Genomic DNA, 13,534 nt, shown 5'->3' on the forward strand with positions numbered 1-13,534 from the left:
ATTGTCCATAGTAAAAATCTCTTTCCATTTTACTGCCTTGTAAGCTGTAGAAGGCCATCTGGACCCTTGGGTGCATGACAGCATTTTTTTAATCACATCTAAGCTTGAAGATAAATCAAAAAGCATCAAAATACCATAACACAGGGACTAATTAACATAAAGCAAAGCAGAATAATAATGAAGGCATCATTAAAGGGATGTGTGACATGACAGGGAAAACATTAGAGGAAGAAAAAAGTTTGGACCTGTCAGCAGTGGTGGAAGAAGTATTCAGATCCCTTACTTAATTAAAATTACTACCATCATTCAAAACTTACTTTAGTAAAAGTACGAAAGTATCAGCATCAAAATGTACTTAAAGTATCAAAAAGAAAAAGTACTCGTTATGCAGAATGGACCCCCTCAGATTATTTTATATTTATATAATAACTAAACTAATATATTATTAGATCATTTGATGCATTTGTGCAACCAGCATTTTATTTTTTGTAAAGATAAGGCGTATGAGGTTTCATTTAAAACCATTTTAATCACTTTAAATTTATCATCTTTTTATGTTAAATTGTGACCTGAAAAATAACTTAAGTTGGCAGCTAAGGAATAGAAGGAAAAAGTTACATAAAATAGAAATATTCATACTATTTTACTATACTACACGTACCTCAAAATTGAATTTAAGTACAGTACTTGAGTAGATGTACTTAGTTACTTTCCACCACTTTGTGTCAGGTTTAGTGTGTCACATGCACAGTGGCTCTTCAAAATAAACTTCCAAGCTCGAAGTCTTTTTAATATATCCACGGACAAATTTATAATGGAGATGCACAGACAGGTTCATTATCTGTATTCGTAGAGAAGTAAAAACTAAATCGGTAAAAATATATTTTCTAACCTAATTATCATTGATAATGCAGTTTGTTTTGCCATATAATTAATTCTAAAGTATCTTTTTACATCCTCATACCGTACTTTTGATCATTTCAAGAAACAAAATGGAAAAATTAAGTGATGCAGTAATGGCTTTTCCCCCCAGAACAACTACAAGCAACTTCGAATAGAAAAAAAAAATTGTTTCCACAATGCCAGGCTGAATGAGTCAAGAGAAACAAAATGGTAATTAAGTTCTGAAAAGAGTTAGTATGCAAGTACTGCAGCTGTCACTTTTCTTGTCAACAGGAGATAATCTTTCACAGAATTTACACTGGGCTCATCGTTATATACACTGCACACGAGCAAGTTACATATTTATATAAGTTGGTTAAATTAATTAAGTCTACAAGGGTTTCTAGTAACAGCTTCTGTTGCACAGTCTTCAACACGAAAGTGAGCAGATACACAAACGCACAAGACTTGACAGAACTGTCAAACAGACTGATAGTGGAAAATCTTCAAAAGACATGTAGGTCTGGGCTTCCAGCCATTACACACCAAGCGCCAAAAATCTGGTCATCCATTTCTTTCTTTTATTTGACCAGTGGCGTCAAGCTGGGATGATCACTCCTTTTCCAAAATTAACCAGAGATGGAAAAAGGGCCCTCAGCCAACCAGATACTTCTCACTCAACTGGATTTTCTTTGTAGTCACGCCGGCATTTCTTACTCATCCAAGTTCATCTTTGCAGAGCGTGGCCAGTTGTATTTATCTTACTGTATTAGAAATCCTATGACCTCAACGACAGAGAATCTTCATTATTATAGTGCTCATTCTTTGTAAATGTGAGCCGTATTATCGTGAAGCCTTAGCCTTATAGAGCTGCTGTGATTGTGCTTGAGTAAGCGCAGATCTGTTTGACTGCTCATCCGGCCAGCAGAGCATTTGCAGCCCCTGGGTTCACTCAGGAGACCAGGACAGACAGCCAGAGAGATGAACTAAGAGCACACAGTCTCTCTGGAGAGGAGCACTCATTGTCACTTTCCATAAGGTGGAGGCAGGAAACGGCTCAAAGGTGACGGTACGAAAGGAGCAGCACACTGTCATCTTATTAGATGGTGAGAAGCAGATTCATTGTGTTGTTCACCCCAGTATTTATGAGGATTTCAAAGCGAAAGTTACAAATAGTACCTTTGTTATCAAATAATTAATTGTGATAAAGTGTCAGAAGACTGCAAATTAAAAAACAAAATAAAGGCTGTAATGGTGCAAGATTGATGTGCACTGACATTAGAAAAGCTAAAAGTATAAATCATGCACGTACTAATATTTTTCATGTAAAAGAAACATGCACAGAGAAATTCATGCATAAATTTTCTATTGTGCATCTATGTCCTTTGAGTTACAAAGTCCCCTCCAGCTGCCACTCTCCTGTCAGTCTGTGTCGCCTCATGTGCCAATCACCTGTGTGCATACTCAGCCTTGCAAAAGCTGAGTGAACAACATGTTTGGTCCCTTTGCTGCTGAGTCTCTCATCTTGTACCCTTATATCTTCTATACATGTAGATAATTTGACCATTTCTATATTGAATGCTTGCTAATCACAGCGACAGGCCTAATTCAACGTGTCTTTCAACATCCTTCATTTCAGCTTTGATGAATTTCCCAGGGACAGTCGTCTCCCTGCAGCCTAGAATGAAACGCCAGAGTCACCTTGATCACAGACAGTAAAAAAGACTTATGACACCTGATGAGGATGAGTGTCTTTTAACCCAGCCTAGTCTACGCTGCATTTTAGAATCAAATATCTGATCATCTCTGTCTCAAGACAGCATTTCTGCATACAATTACCAATCAGAAACAGAAAGGCAAGCAAGAAAGCAAAGTTAGGATCAAAACAACAACAAAAAAGAATCTCTCAACAAAAGGACTTTGGAATAAGTTAGTCTAGAGAAAAAAACCCGTCAATTAAGAAGAATTCAGATGAGGGACGAGACAGTATGTGTGATGCTGGTTTTGGTTTTCTGAAGAGATGAAGCCTAAATGATTTACTACTTGTGTACAAAATACTGCAGAATCAACATTTTTGCAACAGGGGTATGTGCAAAATGTTTTCATGACTGGGGGAAAACAACACATTCTCCTTTACTAAAGGCTGCAACTTTAAGTGTCAGAGTTCACCTAAGTTAAACTACATGTAATGCGAGGATGCAAATTTGCATTTACTCATACATAATGGAAGTGAACGGGAGGTGAACAGCATCTGTGACGGTAAATGGAACAATTGGCTTCTCTTTAGAGCGTGCATTAGAGAAACAGCTTCTCAATGCATTTTCTAACTTGACTTCAACTTTCAACTGTGGTGGTTGTTGTTTAATTTGGGGATGAGGTTGCAAATCTGAATGTTTCTAACATGACTACGCTCACAAAATCTGTGCAGAGAAAATAATAATCAGACACTTCGGGAAATAGAAAACAAAAACAGAACAAATTAGTGAGCATTAAAGAGGAGCTGGTAGGTAGATCTTGTTACATCTGAACAGAGTGAGGCTAGTTGTTTCCAGTCTCCGTGCTAATCAAGCTAAGCTAGCCAGCTGCTGACTGTATAGGTGTCATGGCTGGTGAATTCAGGCAACAGGGAAAGGAGCCAAATGCAGACAAAGCAGGCAGACAGGATTAGTTCAGTAATTTAGATTTACAGTCACAAGCAGGAGAGGGTCAAAGTCAGCAAAACAAAGGGGCAGATGGGAAATTCAAAGTCCAAAAGATGAAGGAGAGGCTCAAAACCACCAGGTTACAGGATTCAGATTCAAGTTTTTCAGATAACAGACAGATTAGAGGCTTGAATACAAAGGCATGCAATACTTAGCAACAAACCAGCACTAACTGGTAAAGGCTGATTTAAGCACTGCAGGGCTGATGAGAAAATGAGGTGCAGGTAGGGAGGTGGGCGGGGATTTTCAGGTGACTGCAAGGCAGATGGGAGTGTTAGGATCTGGCATCTAAGTACATCTGGACAGGTAAAGAAAAACACTTAAAGGGCCTGTGAGAGTGGAAATGTGGCCTGAGAGAGCAACAGAGAGGTAGAATGTGTAGGAATACACACAACAGAACAGGACATTGTGGCAGTTTTGTTTACAGTACAGATATCAGAGTGGTATAATATAATAATTTTCCTTAGGCAGGACATGAAATAAATTTACTCCTCCAATAAGGTTGTCAAGTCACCACTGATAGACAACTTAATAAACTAAACAGGAACATTATTATAGTATATTTGCTGAGCGTACTCTCTTTTTATTTGTGATACTGGGAATGATTAGCATAGAGTGAAAACATTGAAAAGAGAGAGGCGAGTCACAGACAGAAAAAGAGTCGGAAGAGACAGGAGACAGACACCGGCTCCGACAGTAAACAAAATATAATGACATGCATACCTTTATGAAATCTGGCTCAAATCATTACACAGAGCTAAAGAGAAGTGGCAAGTGAGAGAGAAACCAGGCAGTTTATTGGAAATAAACTGTGTTACTAGCATTCACACACACACACACACACACACACACACACAAAAAGAAACTTGCCTACCCAGCATTCATTTAGACAGCATGACAACCCACTGTCTGATATTGCTCTCTGTCTGTCACTCATTCTGCACCTCTGACATTCAAAAGCTACTGTGCATAAAAACACTGCAGGCACACACACACACACACACACACACACACACACATAGCTGCTGTCAATAAATAAATGTAGAATTATGAATTAAAGTCCCTTAAAATGAATAAAAGTAGTTTTTATTTTTTATTTTCTTTTATTTATTGAACTATCCAATCCGACTTCAGCTAAAAAGGCTTCAAATTTTCCACATTTTTTCTGCAACGCAATTTATATTCACGTGGCTTCGTTTTACATACATTTCCCATATTAGTTGAAGTTAAACCTTGCTGCAGACTGCACCACGCAACTTTGAGACACAAGAATGTAGTGTGTGTCTGTGTGTGCGTGTTTCATCATCTTTTTCCTCTGCAACCTCCAGATCCCCACTGTGTGAAGAAGAGACGTGGAATAGAATGATGACACCCTCAGATGAATAACCATAAAAGTGATTTTTCATGTGTATGTGTGGAGAAGACAGTGTACAACTGGTCAAGATCAGCAAAAAAACAAGACGTCTTGTAGCTTCACTGCAAGACTTTTCTTTAGGTTTCCTGTTGGTAGAGCTGCTTTTTGCAAGATAAATGTCTTCCTGTGTGACTGCTCAACGTTGCAGAAAGGGAGAGCCTATAAAAAGCTATTTTTCTTTCATACTGATGGACTGACACCAAAATCTGACATTTGCTGCTGATGTTTGGACTGATGAAAGGATTTTGCCATCAAAAGATTGTTATAGTTGTGCTAGAAATAGCTTACAATGACATCACATCATCTATGTTTGGCTTTGGCTTTGGCTTTTGAATTTCTTCAGGATTAGGGAAGATTTTGTTTAAACTATAATACTGTATATTCTCTCAGGGCTACAGTATGTGGCTGCTGCACTGACTGAAATACCCCCACACACATACTCAGCCAAATATATTGAGATGCTGGTCGTCAGTGACTCCTCTTCAATGGTAATTATTAGGAATTAAATGTGGCAGAAGAGTATTAATTAAATAGTGCACATATTTAACTTGTCAACATTATCTGAAGCAATTATAATCAGACTTTCATGTGTAGAAGAGTAGAAAAACCTGCATCCAAGTACCCTTTGCTGTCACAGCGAGACAACAAGTCTCTGTAGCTGTAACACATTTATCACCTTCACACCACAAATCCCATCAACAGTTCATCAACAATTCATGAACTGACTTCCACACCTTTTCAACAAGGTGAGGAAAAGAAAAACACAATCAAAATTATTATTGTGGTTGTAATCCCACATGCATGTGTGCATCCATGCATATATGTGCCTGTGTGTTAGTGCAGCTGACATGTATTGTGTGCATCCTGTCACTATTTGAGCAACTAGTTGTCGCCAGGTTTCCAGCAGCTGTGTGAACATCTGCTTCTCCTTGCAGGATGAGCCAAAACATTTTTTTTTTCACAAAGGGCACTTTGCTTATCACAAATGTGTTTTAACTGTGGATGGATGTGGAAGTGGTAGGTAGAACACTAGTCTCAAGTTTTCCAAGAGACATTGACAGCATTTTTGTTGTGGTTTGATGGATGAGGAGAAAAAGCGGGGAGGTGGTCGTTCAATGCACATTGAATCATTTGACATTTTTGCAAATGTTGTTTAAAGTTTAACTTTAAGTGTGTACAATTTAAGAGTTATGTTCAATCTGATTTGGGTTAATAACAATGTTGACACACAGGCAGTGGCGGTTCTACACAGGGGCCTACAGGGGCCACTGCCCCTGTGAAGAAGCCCTTGGCCCCTGCTGTGGCCCCTGTGTCAAATTAATAATACATAAAATCGATTTATAACTAAGAACGACTGAACAATTCTTATCTATTTTTTGTTATTGTACACAAAAGGAACCCAGAATGTGTACATTGTTTAATAGTTTAATTGTAATTAATGTTATTGTTGGTAAGTCTCATTGTTTCAATCAATTAATTTGTAAATTAAGAGATTTTTAAATACGCTAAAATAAGGGTTTTGAATGCTTAAATATAATCTTTACCGTTTTTTTTTTATGTGCCCCTCTGATTAAACACTGGCCCCTCCTTGGCCCCCACAGGAAAATTAGTCTAGAACCGCCACTGCACACAGGTGTTTTTGTTTAAAATTATTTTTTAAGGTTTACGTGTCCATTTGTTACAGTCAATAATTTCTGTCTATTGTGAAACCTCGAGCATTAAGTAAACACTTTAAAACACAGATAATAAAAAAAAGGAAAATAAAATAACTAATAGATCACCATGAAGCTTTACCAGTTGGTTACTTACAGCAAAAGCCTTAACATCTCAGGTGTCCAGATAGTACAGAGACTGATGACTAGATAAGTTGTTTTCTGGTATTACTACAATATGTAAGAGTGATGTTGAGCTGCTGGACCTTCAGCACAAAACACTGGACAAACTTACTATATAACCTCTGTGTTAAGCCTTCTACCATCTGCTTACACCCTAACATAACCAGAACTGTGCGTTTTTAATGTAAAGCCTTAACTCAGCAGCAGTGAACAAGAACAATAAAAAACAGGTCTTGGGGCAACAGCTGCTCTTTGCCTCTTTCTTTTCTCGTGTGCATGGATGGAAACTGGCTGCATTAAAAGCAAGACTGTCTTTTCAAATGCCAAAAAAACTCATTCTGTCACCAGACATGTGGTGGTATAACATCTGCAGCACCCTAAGCACTTATAAGACCAATTAGACCAGGATGTGCTGCTCATGGTTCTCCCAGACTTCTATTGTGATGTCGGTGTGATGTAAACTTCTCTTTCCCTCAGAGCAGCATGGCTCCTTGTTCTTTCCAAGTCTTGACAAAGAGGAAATGCTCGTAAGAGGATAATTAGGCCCCTGACACTTTTCTCAGGCTGCACTGTAGAGAGGCTCATTTTGCTTCTCTGTAGGCGAGATTTCCTTAAATGTGATTCCAAAGCTGCGGGGGCCATATGACTTCTGCATCGTGTTCATGAGGCATCAGCTCGCTGCAATATTTCTAGTTTCCTTCTGCTTTGCTTCAGTGTGCTATATAGTGACACAGCAGCACAACAGACAAGGACATAAGAAAAATAGAGTCTACTTCAGACAATCACCACACTGTCTGTTCTCAAACTTTGTAGAGCAGATTATTTTCCATCTCACTTATAGAAGAGTAGAATGTGCCAATCCTTCAACAGGTAGCAAAGGGCAGACTTAAAACAACTTAAAGGTTTGGCAGAGAAAGGGCCTCTGTTTAAAAGTTCTGCCTCTTATCTCAGGATATAAACATCCACCTTTCCTGGCTTTCGCTTCTGTCTGCATGCAAGACAGTAACAGTGACTGTGTGTTTGTTTTCCTGTGAGATTGTGGCTCCATGCCATCCACCTTGCACAGCCTTTTAGACAGACTCTGGGGAGCTTTTTGAAACAGCCCAACGAGCAGTCTTACTAAATCCTGTTATTCATGACTCTTTTTTTTTGCACTCAAGACTATCTTTGCTTCTGGTGGGAGATTGGAATTTTCTAGCATATGCCGCTGTAATTAACTGTAACTGTAAACAGCCAAAATGCCTCTTGAAAGCACCGAGAGTCGAGTGGGATTCGGATGTTTAGATTTACTACCTTCACCAAGGAGGCTGTGTTTTTGGTTCTGCTCAGCAGGATTACAGAAAAAACTACTGGCACGATTTTTATGAAACTTGGTGGAAGAGTGTAGCATGTAGGGCAGTGCCTTGTTGGAAGTCTGCCCTCCCTGGCTGCACTTCTAGTTGCTTTGATGATGATGCTGTCTGGATGCTTCAGTTTGCAGTGAGGCTGTTGTCTTCCATAGCCAGAACTATCTCCACAGAGCTGTGTCAGTGCTGCAGAAAAGTCTGGCTGCATCCATTAGCATTGTGGGATAGGAGAATAAATACTCAGGCTTCTTTGTATTTCTTTAAACCAATTACTAACATCTCGGGCAGTGCTTAGGCCAGGCTGCAGCGACGGTGCCCCTGCAAGTGCAAAAATAGATAATGGATATAGCAGCAGGGGAAGAGAAAGCATCTGGTGAGTCAGACTAGTGGGGCAGCAATATGAGAAGGAGAGTGTTTTACCATCAGCTCCCTCAAAGAGGCATTGTTAAAGGTATAATATGTAACTTATTGTTAGTTGGTGTCTGTAAACACATAGCCTCCTCCTCAGCTCAATGAGCCAGAGAGAAGATAGAGCAGTGTTGGAGAGTCAATAAAGACAGGTGTTGTGAACCAAATAGTCAAGGCACAAGGACACAAGTTCCATATCTGAAAAGCTGGATTTAGTTATCAAAAATGTTCAGCAAAACCATCCATCCATCCATTCTTGTGCGCTTATCCGGGGCGGGGTCGCCGGGGCAGCAGGTTAAGAAGGGCATTCCAGGGGCTCCTCTCCCCTGCCACAATGTCCAGCTCCTCCTGGGGGACCTGAGGCGACTCCCAGGCCAGGAGAGAGATATAATCCCTCCACCGTGTTCTGGGTCTTCCCCGGGGCCTCCTACCAGTTGGACGTGCCCAGAACACCTCTAATCATCCAATTAAAGGCTTTTAGGGCCCATAAATAAATTTAAAAAACATAGCTCTACTAAGAAATAAGGGTTACGAAAATGAAATGTTAACCCAATTAACAGACAACAAAGACACATAGGGGAGAATGGCATAAATACCAACTAAAACTTAATGGAAAACAAACCCTGACCCCTTAATGTTGACGCACAGATGTCCCAAAATGTTTTTTTTTTTTTCAAAGGATAATCTTGATATAGCACATTTAAAGCATCAGTTTATCCAAATTAAAGAAAAGCATGTAGCTCTAATAGGACCTAGCCATGCAGATAGACTAGTTTAGATTTCAAGCTAGTGACAAGCTAGTGTCTAGCTACTTTCTTCTCCTTTTTTTGACTATTACATTCAGTCTTCTCCACAGTTACTGTGAGGCGCACTATTTCCTGTAATTGTAGGTGCATTGATCCCTAGCTGTGCTCCGGTGTCAGGTAACACCGTCCCTAGTGCGCACTTTGAGTCTGACCTCTTTATATATGTGCCATGGTGCACATCTGACCACATGTGAATGCAGCAGCTGGTGGACAAACACTGGAAATATGAGAAGCGTGCGGTGCTAGACTCTCCTGCAGGTAGACCTTCATCTGTACTTGCTTTCATCGCAGTACGTCCGGTGTACGATGAGTGATAGATGTGATTTAACCTTCATTTACCCTGCGAGTGTTTGCTGAGTATGCTTTTGTTAAAGCGCCTGCAGCCCTTTTACTGTTCAGAGGTTGAGATTAATGTTTCTTATTTTTCCTTCACCTATATTTTTTTCCAATCAGGTCTGTGGACGTGAACCACTTTCTTCACAGTCAGGAGGTCGTTCCTTTAACCTCTGTGGTGTTGTCGCCCTTTTGCAGCCAGAATGAGGATTGAACGAGTTGGTTGAACAGACTGTGGCTGCACAATTAGGGATAATATTCCATCCACCAGTGCTGCCAAGGAACAGAAAACACTATTCCCATGTCAGACATCAGCTCAGGCAGATGGTTATGAGGATGAGAGTGTGAAGCTAAATATCCCTGCCAGTGTGTCTTTGATCCACTGGGGACAGTCCATTGACTGGCTGGTAGATTAATTTAATTCCCACATGAGAATCTATGTGCATGGATTTCTTTTGCAACAATAAACACAATAAAATAACCAGGGCTCTGTGTTTGTGCAGCTCTCAGAGGTTGATGGTGTATGATATGAGATTTGTCTCTGAGGATATTGAAGGGAGTCTCGCTGACTGTGTTAATGATCTGCTGTGTTCGAGGATAATTAGTTTCGGCTCTTCTGGCACGTTTCAAAGGGATCAGACTTCATTTGTTATTGTTTTACAAACAGTTGGGGCGTTTCCCAGAAACTGGGTCAAATCTATTAAACATATTGAAAGTGTGAGTGAGGCTGCAAAAGATACATCTAATGTACTGTGACTTTCAGTCCATTGTTGATAAAATCAAAAATGTAATATAATGACCATAATTAAATGATAATGATAGATAAGGATACACTGTTCATATTCTTAGAATAGGAATAAGAAGTTGTGTTATGACCTCACCAGTGTGAAAGCTTATATCTCTACGCTACTGACTAGTAAAGTATAATAATGACTGCAGTATCAGGTGGTAATCAATACACACGTCTCAATTCCCGGTATAGATGTTTAATGGACGTCACTACAGATATTTTGACATTTTGACATGACATGGCAGTATTTAAGATAAGATAGCCTTTGTCATTGTACAGACATCTATGCAATGATATTGGGAGTGCCACAACTGAAGGTGCGTTAGTGATAAAAATGAGAATAAACAGATAAAACAAAGTAGAAATAGATCACACTTAGGACAGAACAAGTACGTCTGATGTTGTAATAAATAAATAAAATAAGAAGGATAAGGCAGTAAGTATATTGCACTTATTGAATTAGGTATTGCACATGCTTTATGAGAATGTGAGTGTGAGTGTTCAGATAGCCCATGGAAATAAGCTGTTTTTTAGTTGATTTGTTCAGCTTTTTATTTAATATCAATAATATAATAACAACTGATTTCCATTTATGCATGCACCGGTATTAAAACATGCATGGATGGATTATTGGATGGGGCCTCCGGGGCACAGGGGGGCCCCTGGCCTTCACCTGCAAAATGTCACTCAAAGAGACACATGGCAACCAGAAATAGACAAATGACAAAAGAAAACATATAACATTTACAAAGACACGCAAAAAAGATGCAAAAAGACACAAAGAAACTTAAGATGACTACGGAAAGGTGACAATTAGAGATGCAAAATGACTACAAAAAGAAAAAAGAGGTGAAACAACTATAAAGTCTTGTGTGTCTTGCTCGTATGCATGAGGGTTGGTGGTACCTTTTGCACGTCTGTGCCCAGGGGCCTGTTGTTCTCATAATCCACCCGTGAACACCCACTAACATGGCGAAAAAAGCCCAAAGTAATGTTATTTGTAAGACTTCTTGCCTTTCCTGTTATGACAAGTCAAAATGTACCGTATAACAACGCTTTATCACAGAAATGTATATACAACAAATATGCAACATCAAATACATTTTGAGGACCATAATGATGCCAAAATTATGTTTTTACTGATATAACTACTGTAGAAAAGTGCCGGGAGAGTGCAGACCTCCGCCAAGGCCAATGATGCATTCACATGTTGCTCAGATCGTCCCATTTCTGGAGACCTCATTCTTTGACCTCAGTGTGTTTGTGAGCTTTATGTCATAATGTGGAGGCGATATCGATGCTACAAAGAAGTTTGTGGTGTTTTAGATTATTCAGACAAAAAGTTGACGGCGGTTTCTAGTATTTGCATGACAATGACAAGTAAAGAAAACAGATCAGATGAGCCATGCAATTTGCACCAAAACTTTCATGTTGTGATGATGCTGTAAATACTACCACTTATATTCCACACAAAAAAATCATCATGAATCAGTTAGGGAATCTAGAACGAATCAGACCAATCAGCAGAATCAATAATGCCACTGACTCCATCCTTATAGGTTAGACAGTAAATAACCTTTTGATAGCCAAATGTTTACCAGATATTGGAGCGGGAAAAGGAAGCCCAGACCTGGTAATACTTCTTATCCTGCATCTTATGGGCTAATATACCTTATTACAGTTAGTAAATAAACTGCTGTAATGCAAAAAAAGCTTAATTTATCTTCACGTCCTCATTGCCCTTATAGATCAAGCTGACCTTAACTTCCTTCTCAACCATATGGGAGCTTTTGGACTTGATCCAGATATTCAATGTTAGTGTTTGTTTCTATCGATCGATTTGTTTTCCTCTTTGCTTCCCTTCTTCTCCGTCTCTCCTCTCTTTCTCTCCACTTTCCTTTCTCTCCTCATTCCTTTCTCATGTTCTTTATATGATGTTGCCTGATGTTGCAAGGTCACAGACCTTACATGTTTGTGTAAAATTCCACTCTATATCATGTTATGACCTGCTGAGCCGTGCATTAAATCAGAAGTTGTGTCAGCCAGATCAGCCAGCTAATGGAAGCCAAGGTTGGGGCCCTTTGGCCTTGTTTTTGCAGCAATGATGAAGAGTCGAAAACACACCTTGCAAATCAATGTTGTTCTCCTTCTCTCTCCCTCTGCAGTCTCAGCAGAAGTGCATCGTGATCTTTGCCTTGATCTGCTGCTTCGCCGTACTGGTGGCGTTGATTTTCTCAGCCGTGGACATTTGGGGTGAAGATGAAGACGGAATCACAGAGGACAACTGTAGCAGAAACTGCAAGTGAGAACCACAAACACCGGATTCATTTTCAGTGGTTCCTAATGTCCCATCTCGTCACAAGTTATGGCCTTGGAGGGCGTTCTTCAAAATCAGCTTTGTCCTTAAAAACCCTGCAGCGGGCTACGCTGGTGTGGTTATGTTACTTTAGATACTACATCAAAAGTAAAAATAACTTTAAATTTAGTTTGGACTTTGTTTTGTCAGACAACATTGAATTTTTTGTCTTGTGGAGGAACTTTGTGTCAGAGTTCTCTTTTTTTTTCATTTATTTTTGCATGGTTAATTTCTTCAAGATTAGATTAGCATGCGGTTAAAATGGGATTTAAAAAATTGCTCATTGCAATAAAATCTCTGGTTCCAAGTTGACAAACCATATGTGAGAAAAAGCTGAGGGTTTCTAAATAAAACCTAATCATTTCACCTTTACAAACTATTGACATGATTTAGGACCTCTTGCTTTATGCTTTTTTCAGTAGTTTCTATGAATTAAACTCATGAACCCATTTGGCTTGCCTTGGCAGTGCTCTGTGAGCAATTTTGAATTTTGAGCTGTTCATAGCTTCCATTGCTAGAAACTCGGATTGTTTTCCTATATCCAGTTTGAAACCATAAATCAATCCCAGCCTGGGATGCACTGCAATCCAGCAGATGTAACCCACTGGCACAGAGAGCTGTGTGGAGGCTGCAGACATCACAGCATTGCTTACATTAATTTA

The 13,534-nt window shown here is 39.4% G+C and overlaps 1 protein-coding gene across 1 annotated transcript in view; it reads left to right on the forward strand.

The window, feature by feature from the left end:
• The window catches only part of LOC131993569 (inactive phospholipase D5-like), a 49,940-nt gene that overhangs the window by 15,664 nt on the left and 20,742 nt on the right, over positions 1–13,534 (forward strand). The window contains exon 2 of the mRNA XM_059359533.1: positions 12,682–12,818. Within this exon, the coding sequence (XP_059215516.1) occupies positions 12,682–12,818 (137 nt within the window). The remainder of the gene's footprint in view (positions 1–12,681; positions 12,819–13,534) is intronic.

Source organism: Centropristis striata, chromosome 20 (assembly GCF_030273125.1).
Source record: "Centropristis striata isolate RG_2023a ecotype Rhode Island chromosome 20, C.striata_1.0, whole genome shotgun sequence".
NCBI classification, from domain to species: Eukaryota; Metazoa; Chordata; class Actinopteri; order Perciformes; family Serranidae; genus Centropristis; species Centropristis striata.